General features: G+C 39.6%; 7 protein-coding genes across 11 annotated transcripts in view; 3 read left to right on the top strand and 4 right to left on the bottom strand.

Moving 5' to 3' along the window:
- The window catches only part of LOC136262474 (ankyrin repeat and LEM domain-containing protein 1-like), a gene marked incomplete in the record, with an annotated part of 2,521 nt that extends 2,043 nt beyond the window's left edge, over positions 1-478 (bottom strand). Inside the window, 1 exon segment of the mRNA XM_066056755.1 lies at positions 357-478. Within this exon segment, the coding sequence (XP_065912827.1) occupies positions 357-400 (44 nt within the window).
- Positions 449-3,563, top strand: LOC136262461 (long-chain-fatty-acid--CoA ligase ACSBG2-like). Of its 2 annotated transcripts, none has more exons than XM_066056736.1 (17): positions 449-595; positions 647-1,052; positions 1,100-1,188; positions 1,237-1,438; positions 1,493-1,594; positions 1,652-1,699; positions 1,753-1,920; positions 1,970-2,028; positions 2,084-2,206; positions 2,250-2,301; positions 2,345-2,590; positions 2,639-2,755; positions 2,805-2,838; positions 2,889-3,028; positions 3,074-3,268; positions 3,317-3,371; positions 3,422-3,563. In XM_066056736.1, exons 1-17 carry the CDS (start codon positions 552-554, stop codon positions 3,490-3,492), a joined length of 2,151 nt encoding a protein of 716 aa, XP_065912808.1. In that variant the 5' UTR covers positions 449-551; the 3' UTR covers positions 3,493-3,563. The 2 variants fall into 2 exon arrangements, with proteins under 2 accessions (XP_065912808.1, XP_065912809.1); XM_066056737.1 differs by lacking the exon at positions 449-595 and having other exon boundaries at positions 771-885; positions 933-1,052.
- Positions 3,437-6,436, bottom strand: LOC136262460 (HEAT repeat-containing protein 4-like). The gene is made up of 10 exons (XM_066056735.1): positions 5,696-6,436; positions 5,519-5,645; positions 5,152-5,468; positions 4,804-5,103; positions 4,659-4,757; positions 4,442-4,513; positions 4,300-4,395; positions 4,151-4,250; positions 3,917-4,106; positions 3,437-3,865 (listed from the first exon to the last, which is right to left on the bottom strand). Exons 1-10 carry the CDS (start codon positions 6,383-6,385, stop codon positions 3,514-3,516), a joined length of 2,343 nt encoding a protein of 780 aa, XP_065912807.1. The 5' UTR covers positions 6,386-6,436; the 3' UTR covers positions 3,437-3,513.
- On the top strand, positions 6,232-9,799 carry LOC136262484 (protein maph-9-like). 3 transcript variants are annotated; one of them, XM_066056777.1, is made up of 4 exons: positions 6,232-6,472; positions 6,584-7,040; positions 9,089-9,287; positions 9,340-9,799. In XM_066056777.1, exons 2-4 carry the CDS (start codon positions 6,617-6,619, stop codon positions 9,755-9,757), a joined length of 1,041 nt encoding a protein of 346 aa, XP_065912849.1. In that variant the 5' UTR covers positions 6,232-6,472; positions 6,584-6,616; the 3' UTR covers positions 9,758-9,799. The 3 variants fall into 3 exon arrangements, with proteins under 3 accessions (XP_065912849.1, XP_065912847.1, XP_065912848.1); XM_066056775.1 differs by having other exon boundaries at positions 6,233-6,463; XM_066056776.1 differs by having other exon boundaries at positions 6,234-6,454.
- On the bottom strand, positions 9,685-10,566 carry LOC136262495 (quinone reductase-like). Its single transcript, XM_066056791.1, has 2 exons — positions 10,327-10,566; positions 9,685-10,275 (listed from the first exon to the last, which is right to left on the bottom strand). Exons 1-2 carry the CDS (start codon positions 10,466-10,468, stop codon positions 9,803-9,805), a joined length of 615 nt encoding a protein of 204 aa, XP_065912863.1. The 5' UTR covers positions 10,469-10,566; the 3' UTR covers positions 9,685-9,802.
- On the top strand, positions 10,561-12,500 carry LOC136262485 (histidine protein methyltransferase 1 homolog). Of its 2 annotated transcripts, XM_066056780.1 has the most exons (3): positions 10,561-10,733; positions 10,778-11,053; positions 11,120-12,500. In XM_066056780.1, the coding sequence occupies exons 1-3, from the start codon at positions 10,649-10,651 to the stop codon at positions 11,596-11,598; spliced, it is 840 nt and encodes a 279-aa protein (XP_065912852.1). In that variant the 5' UTR covers positions 10,561-10,648; the 3' UTR covers positions 11,599-12,500. The 2 variants fall into 2 exon arrangements, with proteins under 2 accessions (XP_065912852.1, XP_065912850.1); XM_066056778.1 differs by having other exon boundaries at positions 10,778-12,500.
- On the bottom strand, positions 11,610-19,143 carry LOC136262457 (myotubularin-related protein 10-B-like). Its single transcript, XM_066056733.1, has 16 exons — positions 19,005-19,143; positions 18,880-18,946; positions 18,363-18,502; positions 18,250-18,313; positions 18,011-18,090; positions 17,890-17,946; positions 17,365-17,482; positions 17,023-17,066; positions 16,610-16,686; positions 16,469-16,556; positions 16,323-16,414; positions 15,988-16,106; positions 15,856-15,934; positions 14,297-14,364; positions 12,845-13,035; positions 11,610-12,795 (listed from the first exon to the last, which is right to left on the bottom strand). The coding sequence occupies exons 2-16, from the start codon at positions 18,908-18,910 to the stop codon at positions 11,674-11,676; spliced, it is 2,370 nt and encodes a 789-aa protein (XP_065912805.1). The 5' UTR covers positions 18,911-18,946; positions 19,005-19,143; the 3' UTR covers positions 11,610-11,673.
- Between the last annotated feature and the right edge of the window lie 11 nt (positions 19,144-19,154).

The following is a 19,154-nucleotide window of genomic DNA, read 5'->3' as shown; positions in this document are numbered from 1 at the left end:
ATCTTTCTTGAAGACCGTGATAAAGATCGAGATACTCTAATAGAGCAGTCACTCTTAATAAAGTAGTCAGTGTGTAGCGAGCTATGTAAGGATTTTTATGTAGTTATCAGCTAGAAATGGTAGCTGGTGAAGTGGAAAACTCTTGTCAGTTGGTTGTGACCTTTTTTTTTTTTTTTTTGGTCTCACCTTACCAAACTATAGAAATAAATCTGGGTCAGCCCAGCGGAGCCCCCCCTCATATCAACTACTTCCTCCGCCACTGATCTGTCATTATATTAGGATAGTTCAGTATAGTTTGAATATTTAAGACCCAGAGAGAGCTCTATACACTGGACATATACAAGCGACAAACTAACGTGTAGTCCTCATCGGTCACTGCTGCTACCAAGTTTCCGTCCATTCGCTGCTGCAGTGTAGGCGTGGTAAGGGAGTGATGAGCGTTATAAAAAGTTTATTTAAAGCTCCCGCGTTTACGTTTTATTACGTGAACAGGGTGCACGTGCTATTATCATCTTGATTATCGAGGTAGCCGTCTGATAAGTGCTGCTGATATGGCAGATGGTGGTTTGGATGAAGATGACGTTAATTTAACGAAGTAAGGGAACAGTTGATGCAACTAACTGCATAACGCAGCATATGTTTGCAGCCCTCCAGTGGAGACGGATATTACTGCTGATGAAGACGAGAACATTGTCAAGCGATTGTCTTGCTATGTTGATATGGGCTCAGAGGAAGAAGCAGCAAATCAACTGTTTGACAGAGATGATGAATTTGCTGCACCTAGAGTGGATGCTATTAAAGAGGAGGAGATTTCCAGTGACCATCTGAATAGTTATTGGGTCACTGATCCTTCAAAGGAAGTGAAGTTAAGGATGGGAGAGGAAGGTACAGCTGCTGAACCACCTTACACTGTCCTTGACATGTTTCGAAAGACTGTTGAAAAATATAGAAAAAATCCAGCAATTGCTATCAAGAAAATGGGTACTTGGCATCACTGGACTTATGATAAATATTACAACAATTGTCAGACTGTTGCTAAAGCCTTCATTGAAGTAAGAAGCACACTGCACTCCTCAAATAGCTATGTTTCACACTACAGCTTGGCTTAGAACCCCAGCATGGTGTGTGCCTCCTTGGCTACAACTCACCCGAGTGGTTAATGTCCCATATGGCTGCTATGATGGCTGGGTAAGAGTGACGTGCACAGCAATATTATAATTGTCTTCATCCCTGCAGTGGTCAATCTGTGGGTATTTACCTGACCAGTAATCCTGATGTGTGCCAGTTTATAGCAGGCGACTGTCAAGCTAATATCATTGTAGTTGAGAATGACTACCAGATACATAAAATACTGACATGTCGTCACAACCTGCCTCATCTTAAGGTAATAATAAATTGTTCTGCAGATGGGACAAAATCTGAACAGAACGTCATGGATGTAAGGAATTGTATAGTTTACATGGTTGTGTTATAATTGATATATAATTTATAGTGGAAGGCTGTTATGCAGCTTGGAGCTCGACAAAGCTCTGAAAAGCTGTATGAGAGGATGAAATTAAACAAGCCAAACACTTGTTGCAGTGTTATTTATACTGTGAGTCTTATACACTAGCAGTGTGTCAATGTATGTGTCATGTTAACCCCCACACAGTCAGGCACAACTGGTACTCCTAAAGGAGTTATGATCAGCCATGATAATGTATGTCATAATGCACTAAGGACTACTGTATGAACATATACAACATCTTGTAGGTCACATGGATGTGTAATAGAGTGATACAGTATACTAAAGCATCGATGGGCGCAGAGCACTTTGTCAGCTACTTGCCACTAAGCCACATTGCCTCCCAACTCATAGATATATATGTACCATTGTCATCTGCTGGTACTGTTTGGTTTGCCCAGCCAGATGCCATGAAGGTGAGTAGATTACACAGACACAGTATGCAAATATGCTGGCTCTTTCCAGGGCTCTCTCATACAAACAATGAAGGAAGTCAGGCCTACAATATTTCTTGGTGTACCAAGGTGATCATGATGACATGCATGCAGCTTAGTCACTGGTCACACTTCGTACACACAGAGTATGGGAGAAGATTGCAGAGGGTATGCAGTTAGTGGCTAACAGTCTCACAGGCTTGAAGGCTCGTATATCATCGTGGGCCAAGACTGTAGGCTTGAAGGGCAACCACAACAAGATGGCTGGGTATGGCTATGTTAAATGGTCTGTGAAGAGTATTATTGTGTAGGAAGGGAACTCCGTTTGGTTGGGGTGTAGCTAACTACTTGTACTTCAAGAGGGTGGGTTGAGCAGTGCTTACATGCTACTTAGTGTTGGTTGTAGATTAAGACTGCCTTAGGATTGGATCGTTGTCACTTCCCTATGACTGGTGCTGCTCCTATTAGCGAGGAGACGTTATCATATTTCCTCAGTGTGAACATTGTGCTACATGAAATGTATGGTATGACGGAGACCACAGGACCAACAACAATAAGTGTGGAACGAGCCATGAGGTATCGTGCTGCTGGCAAGGAGCCCTCTGGAGTCAAATTACGTATCAATAATCCAGATGTTAGTGGGCAAGGAGAGGTAATGAGGTTGTATTAGAAGTCCTGTATTTAGTTGCGTGTTTAATAGGTGCTAATCTTTGGCAGACATGTGTTTATGGGTTACTTGAGAAACCCTGAGAAAACAGCAAGTGAATTTACTGAAGATGGCTGGTTGAAATCAGGTGACCTTGGCTTCATTGATGCGGTAACACAACATCACTATGTGACAGTTTACTATGCTGTTTTCTCCACAGGATAGATACCTGTTTATAACTGGCAGACTAAAGGGTACAATAAACCAGCCATTTTTGTCATGTTTAGCACCACTCAACCTGTAGAACTAATCATCACTGCTGGAGGGGAGAATATTCCACCAGTACCAATAGAAAATGCTGTCAAAGAACAACTACATATTGTCAGTAATGCTATGGTTGTAGGTGACCAGATGAAATACCTCTCCTGTTTACTGACACTAAAGGTACATTGCAGTAGCTAGCCACTCACTGATACCTGTCTGTTGTAGACGGTGACAGATGATAAATCCGGTTTACCAACAGATCAGTTGTCAGAGTCGGCCATTGTTGAGTGTCGACTTGCTGGCAGTTCAGCCACTACAGTCACAGAAATCGTACAAGACAGAGGAGATGCTAATGTGTTGAAGCTGATCAAGAAAGGAATAGACGAGGCAAATAAAAAAGCAATTGCTAAACCACACAAGGTTTATAGTGAGATGAAATTAACAGTTATCATCTGTACTTCTCAACAGATTGTGAAGTGGGTTATTTTAGAAAAAGATTTCTCAATTGCTGGAGGTGAACTAAGTAAGAAATAGTGATTTATGTAGAATGATTTTAACTTTTGTAACACGCAGCACCAACACTAAAACTAAAGAGACCAGTGGTAATGAAGAAACATAAAGAATTGATTGAATCACTTTACTAATATTTAAATCGTTTTCTATTTTTACATGTTTATCACACATTTTCTTCTAATCAATTCCAATTGGCCATTAATGAAGGCTGTGTCTGGCGTCCATGTTTTTTCTGGTAGCTTTACTAGATGTGATGGGGAATTTGTCTGATTGTGTACAGTTTGATTTTTGTGCCCAGGCTTTTCACAAGCCGTTGGTGGCCGTGATGAGCCAGTAAAGCGAGAACTTCTTGAGCTACAACGAGATGATGGAGATTGCTGCATGATTCGTTGAGTAATGGCCTCTTGAGTACTCAGCCTTTTTATTTCTTCAGTTATCATGTCAGCAGTACTGTGACTTGGTTCTGGGTCAAAGCCAAGTTTGATGAGTGTCTCAGCAACTTCACTACACAATATATCATGTGTACATTTGTCTTCTTTAAAGATCAAGTATTACCGTTGAACATCCTGGTCATCATCTAATTCTAACATGTTCTTCAAAGTGGTTACCGTTGTGTCTGTGGTGATATGAAGACAAGCAATGGCATGACAAGCCTGCCTCCTGACTACAGGCACACGATCATTACGAGCACACCATAGAAGTGACTTGGTAACATCATTGCTCACAAATCCAATATCACCTAATGCTAAAATCATTGGTAGTAATTGTTGTCCTCTTGTGTGTATGTACCTTTGATTGCATGTGCTCTGATCTTCCAGCAGGTGTCGTGCAGTAAGGCTAACAATTTCTCAATCACACTACCATCCTGCAGTTGTAAACCGCCTGCTATCTGTTGAACACATACAAATACCATACACCAAATAACTGCTGTTACTAACTGATATGGCCTCTATCTTGATAGAAATGTACTCATCAGTAAGACATGAGAGAAACACTGGCAGTAATTTTGGTGTCATCAGCTTGAGGGTATAAATCTGATGTGGCTGGTAATACCATGTTTGATTTGTTGATAACAAGTACCTTCCTGAGAGCATCCATCCTCTTCACCTCATTTCCTTCAGATAGTCTTCTTTGTAACTCATCATGTAGTACCTTTGAAATGTACAATAACATAGCAGTGTGTGCATACGTGTACTAAAATGGTTCATGGCATGTATAAACATAAATTCCTAATAGAATATACAGCTCAGTAACAGCTGTTCTATTAGAACACCCACGCATGCACACACAAACACACTTTTCCATTGCCAGTTTCTCCTAAAGCATTGGCAGCTGCCTTGCGTACTTGTGGGTTCCAGTCCTCCAACATCAGATACAACAAGGTGTCACACATATCCTATAGCACATACTAGTGAGAGCAGCTTGGTATGTGTACCACATGCCTTATTGATTCCCTCATGTAGTAGTGGCATCAGTTTACAAGCTGCAACTCTCTCCTGCCAGTTGATACTCTTCAATTCTTCTGCCACCATAGCATGAACCAACTTTGATGATCGGCTAAGCAGACCTAACAGTGTTGCCGCCTGTGACTGTTGCTGGGAGTCATGAAATGAGTGCAAGTGTGTCATCAGTAGCCGCACCACTACAGGACGACACACCCCAATGTGAGCCAGACATTGTACAGCTGCCCAACTCTCTGCTGGTGCAGATGTTGTGAGACAAGCTAATAGTACTTCCTCCGTCTGTAAAAGTGATCATAGTAATGTACCTATCTTAACCTATTATGCTACCTCAGCATTGCCAGCCCCAATTGTGTACAATACAATAGCTGCTCCAACACGTACTGGTTCACTTTGACTGTCCAGTAATCTCTCAAGAACTTCAATTAATTGCTGTAATGCAGGAGGGGAATCACCAGTGATGACATCACTACTACTACTACTACTACTGATGACATTGCCTATGCCAACACTCGCCACTTTGCCACAAGTGGCCAAGGCTGTTAGCTGGACACCTTCATTGATGCTGGATAATTGGGTGAGCAGAGATGTGATTGTCACTCCCTGTAAACATGGGGAAATCCCCCACTTTCCATACCACTCTCTCACTGTAATATAGCAGACCTATATAACCATTAACAGTATATTAGGTACTAACCAATTTTAATATATTCCTTTGTCTCATCTACTATGTCATCATTAGGGTGCTCTGCTGGTGGTTGGTAACTATTACTAATATCCACTGGATAAGTTTGCTCTTCAGACCACTCCATTGCAGGAGGAGGCTACATATTTTAATAGCACTCACAGGTCAGCAAAGTAGTATTGTACGTACCTCAATTGGTTGAGGCAGGCCAGTCCACTGTGGACGACCCTTGGTAATCTTGTTGAGAAGAGAAGTATTAATTGATTTACACCACTCATTTGGTTCATTAGGGTAGCTAGCTTGTAGAGGTACATTATACTCCACATCACCTAGCTGTATAGTTCCTCTCTTAGCATTTACTCTATGTATGGGCATAATGCCTTCATGTAACTGAGTGAGAAAGTCTGTTTTAGAGGCAGGTACATCTTGGATCAAGTCTTCAACTTGATGTTGTTTAATCTGTCCAGTACTGTATCTAGGGCTGTCAATAGGCGGTAGAATGGTGGAAGTCTCCTTATGAACACAGCTGTGCTTCTTTGGCAGCACAGGATGCCCCTTCCTTTTAGTTTTACCACTAGCAGCTAATGTCTGGGCTGGAGGCAGAATACACGGATCGAATATACTGTCCAGTTTGGTCTGTGAGTAGGTGATGGTATGGGGACTCCTTTGTTGCACCACTTCACGTGTGAAATTCAACTTAGTATGATTAAGTGGAGATAGGTTTCCCGAAACCTTTTTGCCTTTAATTCCCGACCCACTTCTCCGTTTGGTACCTGGAGAACCAGCGGAGACACAGCGTTCCTTCCCACCAGAGTAGCCCCTCACTGTAGGCACAGACACGCCATGTCCTACCGCGTACAATTCTGACATTTCCGACATGATATTTACTTGCGTTGCCAGTGGTTACCAACTGTTGAAGACACAGACTAAACGATAACACGATTTGAGGTATACGTAGTAAGTACAGTGAGTATTCTGTGTGTGAAATTTTGTAATTGTATGCTACCTCAAGGTGAAAATTACTACATATGGTGTGCATTAAATAGAAATACTTATATAACTTGTTCCACTTTACAGTTGAGGTCACTGTACGAGCGACACTGATCTAGTATGTCCTCTAACACAGAGGAATTAACTGATATCATGAAGATGGTGATGGAATCAGATAGTAATTCATCAGATGATGATGCTGACACAAAGCCTGCAGAACACACTAAACTAACTGGTGGCAGCTTGAAGAGCAAAAGACAACATGTATCTAGTGCGAGTGATATTTCAAGAGACACCTCCAGTCTGGACCCAGCAAAGGCCATACGTGACTCGGTGTATAGCCAATGGCTATCAGAGAAGAAGGCAAAGATCAAAGAAAAGAAGATCAAAGAGACTAAGAGCAAGAGTGAACTACAAAATGAAGAGTTACAAGCTATTGCAAAAAAAGAACAGTTAGAAGCTGATTGTAAGAAGGCATATAAGATATGGAAGGCTAAGAAGGATAAAGACATGATGGAGAAGCTGAAGATAAAACAAGAGAAAGGTACAGTGGTTACATGCCTATGTGTCATTAAGTGCTACACTGTACCTTGTTACACTTATACGATACATAATCCTAAATTCAATGATCTGTGCTAGGAAACAGTTTCCCGTGTGCTGATTGGGCCACTTATTTGGAGCGCCAGGTCCCATTCTATATGACAATTTACTATTCAACTCATAACTGAACTAACTAGTTAGCTACTCTGACTGTCACTGATCCCTATGACTATATAAGGCAGACCATTCAGCCGGACAGCACAATGTATTACTACGATTTAGATATTCATACTTTGAAACTACTCTTTATCAGCTTAAATGTTCATACTACCCTGGTGCACCCCCTTGTCAGATTCTATTTGCCTTGAACAGTCAGTCAGTGGTTCTCTACAGCTAGAAATTTCAAATTTAATCTGCAAAATAATTGCTTTCAAAATATTTAAGCCTTATTGTAGCAGTTTCATATAAGGTGTTCTGGAATCACTAATTTTATTCCGTAAAGTTTCGTCATGTAAGATGTTTCTAGGATGATCAATTTGTAAAGGTGGCATTTTAGGCAGCGCACATCATTTTGGGGGGATCTCTACTTATAAACAGTACTATGTACTGTTTGATATATCACAATATTACAGGAGCGCATTGAGCATTGGGATTCAATGTGCTCCTGAATATTAATTATCATTCTTATGTGGTTATCATCAATTCAATCAATTTGGTGAATGCTTTATTAGAATAATTGGCTGTTATTGATCAATCGACTGCTCTATTAGAGTATTTCAATTTTTTTGATTTTTAGTGGCAACTTATAATAACCAGAATCTGGAATGGCCAAACTTTTGTGCTCACTGTCAAGTTCTACTACATGTTAGTCATGCTGACATGCAACTACATAGTTATTGTCATTTGTGTATATCAATGACTAGACTCACTGTGTTTCAAGATTGAATTTCTCTAATAGAGCAGTCAGCAATTGTAATATTATTAAGCAGTCACTAACTGTGATGTATTTTTTTGTTGGATTATAAGTCAGTGTTCACACAGTATGGCTATTAAAGTTATGTCAAAGGATGTTTGGGGTGCTGGCCCAAGTAGCTATTCTGTGGCATAAGTAGCTTGTTTTTAATAGCCATACTGTGTGAACACTGACTTATAACTACTTAAATACAGGATGAGAATCCAACAGTAAAGAACTGTTGAATGCTAATATTACAGTTAGTGACTGCTTAATTAGAGAATATTTACAATTGCTGACTACTCTATTAGAGAATTTTGATCCTCAAACAATGGGTTGATCTACAATAGGCTATTTTGCTTCTTTTTTTCCACCTATTTTTCTTTCCAGCAATTCTTTATTTTTCACCTATCATGTTCCATATTTTGCTCAAGAATTATCTATTTTGCTCAGCATTAAACTTTGTTAATTGACCATTTCCAAGTGCAAAGCTGCAATTTCACCTTAAAGTGACTGTTCTATTAGGGTATCTTGATCTGCATGTTATATAGCAAGAAGCTAGCCACTATTGCTTAATATATGTGATTGGTTGCCACTATTCTTCCCATAACAATTAGCTATATGTTTATCTTGTGTGACTGTTCTATTAGAGTATCTTGATCTTTTGTGTAATTTTTATGTTTACTACACAAAAATTGCACCTACATGTATTATGCCAGCATTTTGCTCATTGCTTTTACCCACCCATTATGCTAAAAATTTGTCAGCAAAATTGACATGTCCCTACTACACAAATGCTAGTAAATACAATAATTGTAGCTATGTAGGTGCACGACTGACACGTGGTACTGGGAGCTTGACAGTGACCAGAAAAGGTTTGGTCATTCCATTCCTATTTCTGCAATATCACGGTGTGATCGACACTAACAATATTTAAGGCAAGAAAATTGTGGTCATTAGTAATATTTCACTGTAATTGGTTGATACAAGTCATCAACAGTTTGACAATACCAAGTTACCGCCCAGCCCTACCTATTTTCTGTTCCATTACAAAATGTATGTATGTATAACAACATACATTTGTACTCGACTCATTTTAGAGAGAGAAGAGGAGGAAGCTAGCAAAGCTGACGAGAGGAAACAGCAAGCAGAAATTGTTATAGCTTCATGGCAGAAACAGAAGGGTGAAAAATTGAAAGGCTTACATGCCAAGCAAGCTAAACAACGTGAAGAAGAGAAGCAAAGATTAGAACAAGAAGCTGAGCGGAAAAGCATCTCCAGATTGGCTTTTGACAAATGGTATGTTAGTAGATGTTACCCTACGACATACAACATCTGGTTGTATTGTTAGGCTGGAGAATAAAAACAAAGTATTGTCTGAAACACACAAACTACAGAAGCAAGAACAGCAACCGAAAATAGCATCTAGTGACCAAAACTTGTCAAAAATGGCGTTTGATCACTGGAAACAGAGAAAAGATGAAGAGAAAAAGCTACTAAAGTCTACTGTAAAAGTAACTGAAAAAACTCCCAAACAACCATGGCGTCCTGCCAGAGCAGTCCAATACAATTACCTCAAATCTCCGTCACCATTACCAAATGAACGGACAAGAAAGAATGATGACAGTGCAAGTGTAGATACCAACTGTAGTTCTACAAGCTCATCTACAACAATACATTCCACAGACAGTTCAACTCAAGGAAGACTAAAAACTGTTAAGGTTTGCTGTCAAACACTACAATATGAATGCATATGCAAAAAACCTTAATGTCTAAAATAATTGTTTAAATTTCTAAATGTTGTTCACTAATTTTTAGGTGCTGGGTGCTCCATATTTTTCTTTGGAATCACAAATTGCTGTAGCATACCAGTCTAGTTCTTTAAGCATGCGAGCAGCACTCTCTTTTGTCCGATCCTCTGTGGGTACTCCATCTTCACTGAAGGCTTTATGTACTTCACCTATAGAGAAGGTAGCAGGGATGTGAAGGGTGCCAATCTCTGAGAGGAAAGCTCTAATAATCACTCCAGCTCTAACACCAGCAAATCGGCCCATGGAGTAGGTACAGACACCAGCTGGACGATGCTTGAAAGATGCTGGTGGGAAGTGATCCACTGTGTTGGTCAGTGCTGGAGGAAGGGACTGGTTGTATTCAGCTGAGACAAATATAAACCCGTCACAATCCCGTATAAGTTTGTCCACATCATGGAGAACTTGTGGTGCCTGACTCCGATCTTGATAAAAGTGTAGTGGCTTTTTCAGCAGAGGTAGATCCAGCACTTCAGGATCTAGAGAGCAACAATTTATACTATCCTTTTTTGTTTATACAAGAACCCTACCAATCACAGTGGCCTTGTTTCCACGTTCCTCAATAGTTTTCTTCAGGAAAGTGCAAACACGTGTCCCGTAGTTCCCTTCACGTACCGTTCCTTTGAACAGTAAGTAATGCAAGACTCTCTTTGCAGTAGTAGGAGCAGCCATCGGAATTATCCTGCTAGGGCGGTAGTAACAGCGCCCAAAACAGCTATTTATAAGCCGCAGGAACTTGATATGGTGTGACGACTTTAATTTAATCCTGACTTAATACGTCACCAGTCATGCAGAGCATGTGGATTTCGGCCCCGCGCTAATTATCCGAGAGTGGTTTATATAAATGGTAATATGGCTACCACGACCCAGTTTAGGTTCAACTTTCAGCTAGACAATGATGCAGAGACTGCGAGAGACATCGAGCCCGAACAGCAACGTGAGGAACTGGTAACATGGATTGATTCTATTTGTTTAATGCAGACACTAATAATGCAGCGGCGCTCCCAGCACGTGAGATATTTATTGAGCCATTTCATCACCAGCTAGCAGAAAGGCACAAATACACAACAACCAATTGTGCTTCAGTTCAGTTACAATGTGCATTACTTGACAACATTGGACAACAGGTTAAGGAGCTGAGGACACTAACTCAACAAAGAGACACACTGGAGTCTTGTTCCACTCTGTTAGAAGCAGCTTCTAAGAACTGTGATCTGGTCCCTGGAGTATACGAGGGTGGGCTTAAGATTTGGGAAGGTAGTTGTGATCTTGTGGAATACCTCAGTACTGGTGTCATTGACTTACATGGTGTTCGTGTACTAGAACTTGGTTGTGGTGCTGGACTACCTGGGATCTTTGCTGCTCTTCATGGAGCAGAGCATGCAACATTCCAGGATTATAATCCTGGTGTTATCCACCTCATCACAATCCCTAACATTTTATCAAATATTCCTGCCACACAATCACCAGTAACAACATTCTTTGCTGGTGATTGGTCAGAGCTTGTTGGTGTGATGAACCCAAGTGATGACATTAGCTTAAAATATGATCTTATTGTAACCTCAGAAACTATCTACTGTGTGGAGTCACAACCAAAGTTACTAGAAATGATGAAGAAACATGTCAAGCCTGTTACAGGAAGAGTATTGGTTGCTGGCAAGTGTCATTACTTTGGAGTTGGGGGTAGTATGGACATGTTCAAGAAACTAATCAAGGATGATGGCTACTTCAAATGTTCCTCTTGTAAGCTAGTAACTGACTGTAGTGTTCCTAGAGAAGTTATCATGTTAGAACAATGCTGACTAAACTGGTGTACATTAATTTGCATTAAAATGATTAAAAATTAAATAGTCATATGAGAACGCTGTGTGTGCTAGTTACAGGTAGTGACTTTCTGTGCCATTAGTGTAGTGTACAGGAGTGTGTGTTCTAATTCTTGTTGTGTCCTTAGTTGTGATAATGGGTGGACTATCTGATGCTGTGTACATGTGTCTGTCTTGTTTTTTCTTACTGTCTCTTTCTCTTTTAATGGTCACTTTTCCTCGAACAATTCGGCTACCTTGTGGAGTGGATGTTAATGAGCGTGTCAGTGGACTGTGACTAACAGTTGTCTCATCGCCATGGTAAGTGTCTCTCCTGGAAATGATACCATTGGTTAGATGAGTAGACAGAGGTGACCCAGCAATGTCTCCATTACTATGTGTGATAGGTGTGGGTAGGGGTGACGGCATGGGAGAGAAATCGCTGCTCCCTCCAGATTGACTCCCGAACGAGTGATGGCTTACTTCGTGGTTGATAAGATCAAAAGCAAATGATCCATTGGCTAGCTCACTCATGTGTAGTTTGTCTCTTTGTTTTCTGATCTGACAAACAAGCATACTCTGATGTCTCTGGACATGTAGCTTATGACCATCTGGTTCACTTAAGTCTGGAAAACCAGACAAGAACAATTGTGACCAGAACTTAATACAGGCTGCACAAGTGTTAGGAACTAATTCCACAGAAGATTGATGATTTTTCTTGACAGAAGCTTCTTGCCCAGGTGTGTCGTACAGTCCCACAAGTCCTCCTAGAAACTCATCCACTGCTTCGTCATCTACAACAACTGATACAAATCCATAGTCAATTGGTAGAGGGCTGGCAGTATTATGAGGTTCCTCTTTAGCCTGCGAACTGAATAAATAATACAACGGGTTGAGAACGTCTTCCTTATCATCAAAACTGCTTAGCTGGTCAGTCCACTTTCCCCACGCGCTCTCCATATAGGCAGCACACTCTTCAATGGTTAATGGTTTTTGTATGGCCTTCTTGCCACCCGGCTGCACCCCATTTACCACATTGTACATATCTCGGCAACTATCAAACACAAATGTCCCATACAAATTTGATAGACTGCAAATGTGCAACTCCTTCAAGTAAACACTAGAAAACGCAAAAGCTGATGGGAACTGCTCAGTGAGTTGCCAAACACAATCCAGAAACAGAAGAAACACTGGTGCCTACAGCAAGCAATAAATAATTGTGTAGCAGATATAGCAACTATCTCACTTGGCTTGTATCAGTTTCATCGTCACCTTTAAACGAACTGGTCAGTTTGTTACGGCTGCAAAATGGATGCCCCATGGCAACCCACTCTTTTTGGATCAACATTTCAAATCCGATGATGCTCCGACAGTGTGGATCACACATGAGCTGTACTAGCGAGCTGACCACACAACTAATGTCCCTCCCATCTGCCTCTGTAATGACACAATGAACTTGTTACATACGCAACACACTACACCGACACACACACACACCAATATGTGCCCCAGATATGTGAAAACTTGACATGTTTCTATTTTTCCAACATTAGCATACTTTTTTTTAAGTGCTAATTAATCCACTCCAGTTCAAACAATAAAATGTATGTAAAACATTTGCTCATTCGTGAAAAGCAAAAAATATCTTTCTTTGCATCTCTACCTAAAAGGCTTTACAGATTAACCCCTTAATACGTACTTGAGCCGTAGGGTCTGATATAAGGAATAGTGTAATTTGTTAATACTGGAGAGTGCCTAGTAAAAATCCATGATCACTTTAAAAAGCATGACTCCATACAGTGTAGTGTTGTGAGTTACAATCAACTGATTTGTACAGAGTTGATTCCAGTCATGTTACAGTACAATTTTTCCTACTAAACTATTATATAGCTAAGGACAAAACTTTTGACAGCCCATATACTACAAACATCGTCAAATATGCAAAAATGTAGGCAGACAGTACATAACTGGTACAAAAACATTTTGCTAATACCACATCTCATTTAAACCTAAGGAACAACCAATTATGATACATCTATGAAGTCTCGCTCATGTAGTTGTTAAGGTAGTGAAAAGACACACATAAAATTACAAGGTTTACAACTTCTCATTATGTACTAAGTAATGCATTATGACCAATAAAATTCAAGGAATTTTAAATTCATATGGTCATTAGTTATTCAAGGACACCAGTGATACTAATAGTGAAACCTAACTGTATTTAAATTTTTGCTTATTCAATCTTGTAAATTAGACAAAAAGCATTACAACATACATACAAAATTAAGTGCTAACAGTTAACAATATTTGCCAACTATCAATTTCATCTATGCCTTATTTATGGCAACTACTATAGGGCCCCACTCATACCTTATAAGTTTAAAATATGAACCCTCCAACAACTTTCACAGGAAGTAGTAAACTTCTAATAGGCAAATTGTTGGCAGCTGCTGCTTGTAAAAGTAGCGAAATTTGTTAATCGCTTAGAAGGCTTCTCTACAACCCCATCACCACACAATGGTATATCATCAGGTGTAAAAGGAAGGTTTAAGGGTGTTACATTCTTGTGGCTATTACCCACAAGTTATAGCAGATGATAAATACACTATTTACATAGTTGGTCTGTTGACACTCCAACCTGCCATATCACTTAACATGACAACCAGCTAACAATGTTTACAACAAGTGTTGCACTTACCAATGAGTAACACAGAACAAGCCTCACAGAGTACCTTCTGTGCTTCAACAGCTATTTGGAGGCAAGACCTGTAGAGTAAATGATTGTAGAAGAATGATAATACATTACAAACACACATGCACACAGTCATGCTATAGAAGCTTCTCTGTGCGTGTAACATACACAACACATACAGTATGTGACCATCTCAGCAAAAACCCAACTCGTTTGCACAATTTCAGATTTTTTTTAAAAATTTTCTCAGCATTATCTGCAGTGTCTAAGGAATGGATCACCAAAGTTTCAGCCTTCTATGATGAGCAGTTTTGGAATTATAGCGCCAGACAGAATAGGAAGAGCAAGATAATCAATTTGTACAGCGACTACACTGAAAATAAACTACAGACGCTTACCATTCACAGCCAAACCTCTGTTTGGATTAGTCTACAACGTTGCAATTTGGCTTAAAATGTTCATCGTGGATTAGCACATCAGCCAAGGTATAGTGTTAGCCCTGTAGTCACTTGCGCATGTGGATATGAAGGCGGTTAGGTAGAAGAAATGATGACGATCTTGTTTACGTTTACCACATTGTAAACAAACGCTTGTGACACATATACCATTGGAGCTACAGAAACGAAACAAAGATTTTTGAACTTTCCAGGAGCAAGCGAATAAGATGGTATATAGTTTTAATCAATTGAGCTTTCCTTCTTCACATACTGGCCCGATAAAAACTTGCGTATTTTTCTTTGTAGCATACGTAATTTTATGAACTTTTGTTTTTCTCAATACACATGCTTGTGCAAACAAGTCAGGTTTTGAAAAATCCACCTAGTTTGCACAACATTTAGAGAAAAACCAAATTATTTTTAAAAATCATAAAATTACGCATGCTACAAACAAAAAATGCAAGTTTTAATCTCAGACAAATCGATTTGAACTATACACCATCTTATTCACCAGCTCATGGAGAGTCGAAAATGTTAGTTTTGTTTCTGTACCACCAATGGTGTGCATGTCAAAAAAGCTTACGATGTGGCAGATGTAAACAAGACTGTTGTCATGATTCTTCAATAAAACTGCCTTCATAAGTAAATGCATAAGTGACTACAGTGCTAAAACTATACCTTGATTGATTTGCCAATCCATGGCAGAAACATTTTAAGTCTGCTGTAGACTAATGTAAACGGAAGTAATGGCTGCGATTGTAAGCACCTGCTTACAAATAGATTTCCTTCCTCTTCCTACTGTGCATGTCTAGCAGTATCTCACCCGAAACTTTGGTTATCCATTCCATTGGACACTAGAGATACCGAAAAAAAAAGTGAACTAGGCAGGCTTTTGCTGAGACAGTCACATACATTTGTGTCTTTTGTTTGAATCACACAGCATGGAGTGTGTTGTAAAATCAACCAGTCATAACAAGATTCGAACACTATGGCACTACACATAACTACAGACAGCACAATAGAAGCAACAGGTAAACTTATCTAAAATCAATGAATACATAACTATTTCAACTATTGTGTGGTAACATAATGTAATTGTTGTTGTCTCGTTGATCAGTACACACTCACCTAACTAGCTCCATCCAACGAGAAGAGTTCAGAAGTGACAGCCAACGCCTCTCTGCATTCTTTATATCATGTTCTGACACTATCCAGTTAACATAGAGCATTATAAATGAACAGATATGATATTCCAATTACCTGGCATGCACAGTTCCCGCAGCTTAGTAAAGGATACAGTGACATCTTTGACAGTACAACACTTTGTTGATAGATCAAATGGCTTCATAGTGCGACCATGAGATGCTGCCCAGATGTAACTAAAGACCAGAACACAAAACAGTACAAACCACACACACACACACACACACACAAAAGTCACCTAGTTCTCTAATATGTACTGTGCCAGTGGGACTAAGTTTACAGAGGGACACACTTCACATATTAGTAGTACAATAACAAGTTTGCAAACCCATCAGAGGAGTATACAAACTCATATAGAGAGGTTTATTGACAATACACCAACATACACGTACTTCATATCAGAAGGCTTATCTGATTCACTAATAGTTGGAGATGAACACCTCAGTATAGAAGTACCATGTTCAGGGTGAGACCAACACCACACCTGTAACAATGATATACCAATGAATACATGATATTATAGATCATGTGAACATACTGGCAGCCTGTTGCCATGGTGCAGACGGGCAACATGGTACAGAGCCTGATCAGCAACTGACTCAGGCACAACAAAATATGGCGGCAAACTGTAAATAAACAAAGAAATACTACATCAAATATACACACATGAACAGGGTACCTGTCACTAAACGTAAACGTCCGATTAATCTCACACACTCTCCAAGAGCCAGGGGACCAGCCTAACCGCTGTAACTCCTAATAATAACAAGAATAACAGCAGACTAGCAAGTATGATCATCGAGTGAAACGCTATACTGTATCACGATAGCAACCATATATCGGCACTAACAATATTATATTATTCTCAAGATGAATGCACTTTTGTTACTGTTATAGGATAGCCAGTTATGTATGACCAAACATGAAACTCTTGGAATCATACAAATTTCTTTATGTAAACTTGTCATTCAGTCTGTATCTATGTACATACATGTATGCATGTGTACATGAGTTCAGCATGCATCTCACATGCAGTTAGTACATATATAGGTACTGTAGCAAGGGGAACGACAATGTTAGATGTATCCATACCTTTTCCCAGTCTCTTGCATTAAGAAAAGTCACAGGAGAATGATCTGTGCAATGGTAAAGATCAGAAGTGATATTTGGACAACAGCAAACATGCACAACAATGAAATCATAAGCAAGATGGCCTTCATCTAGAAGTCTTACATTTCTTCAAAGACTTGAATGAAGTAATTAAACCTCACAACTACATTTAAATACACCAAACTAATAAATTTTTCTACAGATATTCAATAGCAATAGCATTGAATTGGTATATGTAACATTTCTCCAGAACTGTACTAGTACCTGGTCACACCACCACACTACATACACACACCACACACACATGCACGCAAACACACTCACCAGATGCTATGCTTAGAGTTGACTGTTCCAACTCATCTTTCCTCAACTCCTTCACATAATCAAACGCAAAGAGTGAAGTGGTCTGAGAGTTGGAGTAGACCAGTACAGCATTCATCATCTATATAATGAGGGTAGAAACCACAATCATATGTGACACTTGTGCTACAGCATGTGCTAAGGTGTTAGTACACACTTGCAATTAGTCTCCAAGTTAATAAGCAATTATAACTATTACCCATGGTCAATTAACAATTTAAATAGTAATTTCTTGCACCATGGCAGTTACAACATACTTGGCTACTGGTACACACAGAAAATACACACGTCATTTGCATATAACACACAAAGCAAAGGCAAAGCTTTCAGCTATAGTCACACTGAAGTTTACATGAACCTCACACATTGTGTGGCTCATGGTCAGTTGGCATTAGCTTATCCATTAATACAACTGTCCAGACACACACAGGTACACGGACATTACACACACATGCACACTATACCATACATTCGTATCAATTGCATTACCGAGTAAGCTTCATTCTTTCGACAATGTTTGAAGCTGAAACTAATTCGCCTGAAATCCTACACACAATACAGAAGGTGGATGCTCATCTCTAATGTGATAAAAAAAACACAAATGCTGTACCTTACAAGTGATCTCGATCACCTCTAAATTTCGAGGAAGAGTGTTTTTGGGGTCCAATAGGCGTCTCTTAAATCCCGACACTGCACAAAAGCACTGCAATAACTCTATACACTAAACCCATTAACATATTGCATACAACATCACGCACACACACACACACACACACACACACACACACACACACACACACACACACACACACACACACAGAGCAGATTTTAAATGCAATGATAGGATACCTGAACAGACAGTTTGGATAGATCCAAAGTAGATTTCAAGTTTATTTGTTGCTGAAGCTGTGTCCTACACAATACTGATAACATGATAATATCAACACTTCCTCCTTCACTACCTTTAGTTTGTCTACTAGAGGAATAAACTTCAAACGAAAGTTGGAACAAATCAAGTGGCCAACAGCCAGTGTCACTGGGTTTGATGATTTTGTCGGCAGTAACATACGAACATCACTAACATGGCAAACCCGTAGTTCACCTGCACAAAATCTACAGTAACTACACAACACACTGGCCACATACCTATAACACACAAATGATTATCTCAACTTAACAGATACTTGATAACAAATTATTTAAATGGATCACATCATTTCTAGTGACTCAACAGCCACCACATAACTAGACTACATTTCTTAACTACATGCTGTCATATGTTAAGCACCGTTGATAATGTGGCTATACAAAGTGAATAATTGACAATACTGCTCGCCCAGCCCACCTCACAACAACACGCATATTTACACCAAATAAACAGACTAGCGAATGAATTATTGGCCAATTACAGTGTTTATTAGTAACTAAAGTGATAACAGCTGCAGTCCATATCTACTAGTATTACTATCCAAACTTTACCAAGAAAATCTTCTCCTTTAATCGCTGCCATTCGTATCCTCACATCAGCTCCTTAACTGGCTTGAAACTACAACGATGACGAAACAAATTAAATCAGTACCCGTTTAACGCCAGCAGACTCCCACCTTACACATAAGATGGACAACACGACAAACGTATACACTCAGACGACAAGATATTCGCGAACACTGGAACAACTAAAAGTTCACTTCTTCAAACCACTCCTAGCTTGTTAATATGATCACGTGCACCGCGCATAGTTTAAAGCGTAGGAT

The sequence above is a fragment of the Dysidea avara genome, chromosome 7, assembly GCF_963678975.1.
Source record: "Dysidea avara chromosome 7, odDysAvar1.4, whole genome shotgun sequence".
Lineage (NCBI taxonomy): Eukaryota > Metazoa > Porifera > Demospongiae > Dictyoceratida > Dysideidae > Dysidea > Dysidea avara.
This window is presented reverse-complemented; position numbering and strand designations above follow the sequence as displayed.

Bases quoted from the DNA above. Each gene is read 5' to 3' on its own strand.
- LOC136262461 (XM_066056736.1), top strand. From the start codon at position 552: ATGGCAGATGGTGGTTTGGATGAAGATGACGTTAATTTAACGAA. The intron at 1,439-1,492 runs GTAAGGAATTGT...TATAATTTATAG, and splicing joins CTGAACAGAACGTCATGGAT to TGGAAGGCTGTTATGCAGCT. The intron at 3,029-3,073 runs GTACATTGCAGT...TGTCTGTTGTAG, and splicing joins CCTGTTTACTGACACTAAAG to ACGGTGACAGATGATAAATC.
- LOC136262460 (XM_066056735.1), bottom strand. From the start codon at position 6,385: ATGTCGGAAATGTCAGAATTGTACGCGGTAGGACATGGCGTGTCTGTG. The intron at 5,104-5,151 runs GTAGCATAATAG...TCACTTTTACAG, and splicing joins TTGGGGCTGGCAATGCTGAG to ACGGAGGAAGTACTATTAGC. The intron at 3,866-3,916 runs GTAATACTTGAT...TATATTGTGTAG, and splicing joins GATGACCAGGATGTTCAACG to TGAAGTTGCTGAGACACTCA.
- LOC136262484 (XM_066056777.1), top strand. From the start codon at position 6,617: ATGTCCTCTAACACAGAGGAATTAACTGATATCATGAAGATGGTGATG. The intron at 7,041-9,088 runs GTACAGTGGTTA...GACTCATTTTAG, and splicing joins GAAGATAAAACAAGAGAAAG to AGAGAGAAGAGGAGGAAGCT. The intron at 9,288-9,339 runs GTATGTTAGTAG...TTGTATTGTTAG, and splicing joins AGATTGGCTTTTGACAAATG to GCTGGAGAATAAAAACAAAG.
- LOC136262495 (XM_066056791.1), bottom strand. From the start codon at position 10,468: ATGGCTGCTCCTACTACTGCAAAGAGAGTCTTGCATTACTTACTGTTC. The intron at 10,276-10,326 runs GTAGGGTTCTTG...GTTGCTCTCTAG, and splicing joins AAACAAGGCCACTGTGATTG to ATCCTGAAGTGCTGGATCTA.
- LOC136262485 (XM_066056778.1), top strand. From the start codon at position 10,649: ATGGCTACCACGACCCAGTTTAGGTTCAACTTTCAGCTAGACAATGAT. The intron at 10,734-10,777 runs GTGAGGAACTGG...TGTTTAATGCAG, and splicing joins CATCGAGCCCGAACAGCAAC to ACACTAATAATGCAGCGGCG.
- LOC136262457 (XM_066056733.1), bottom strand. From the start codon at position 18,910: ATGGCAGCGATTAAAGGAGAAGATTTTCTTG. The intron at 17,947-18,010 runs GTACAGCATTTG...TATTGTGTGTAG, and splicing joins TGATCGAGATCACTTGTAAG to GATTTCAGGCGAATTAGTTT. The intron at 16,415-16,468 runs GTATGTTCACAT...TCATTGTTACAG, and splicing joins ACCATGGCAACAGGCTGCCA to GTGTGGTGTTGGTCTCACCC.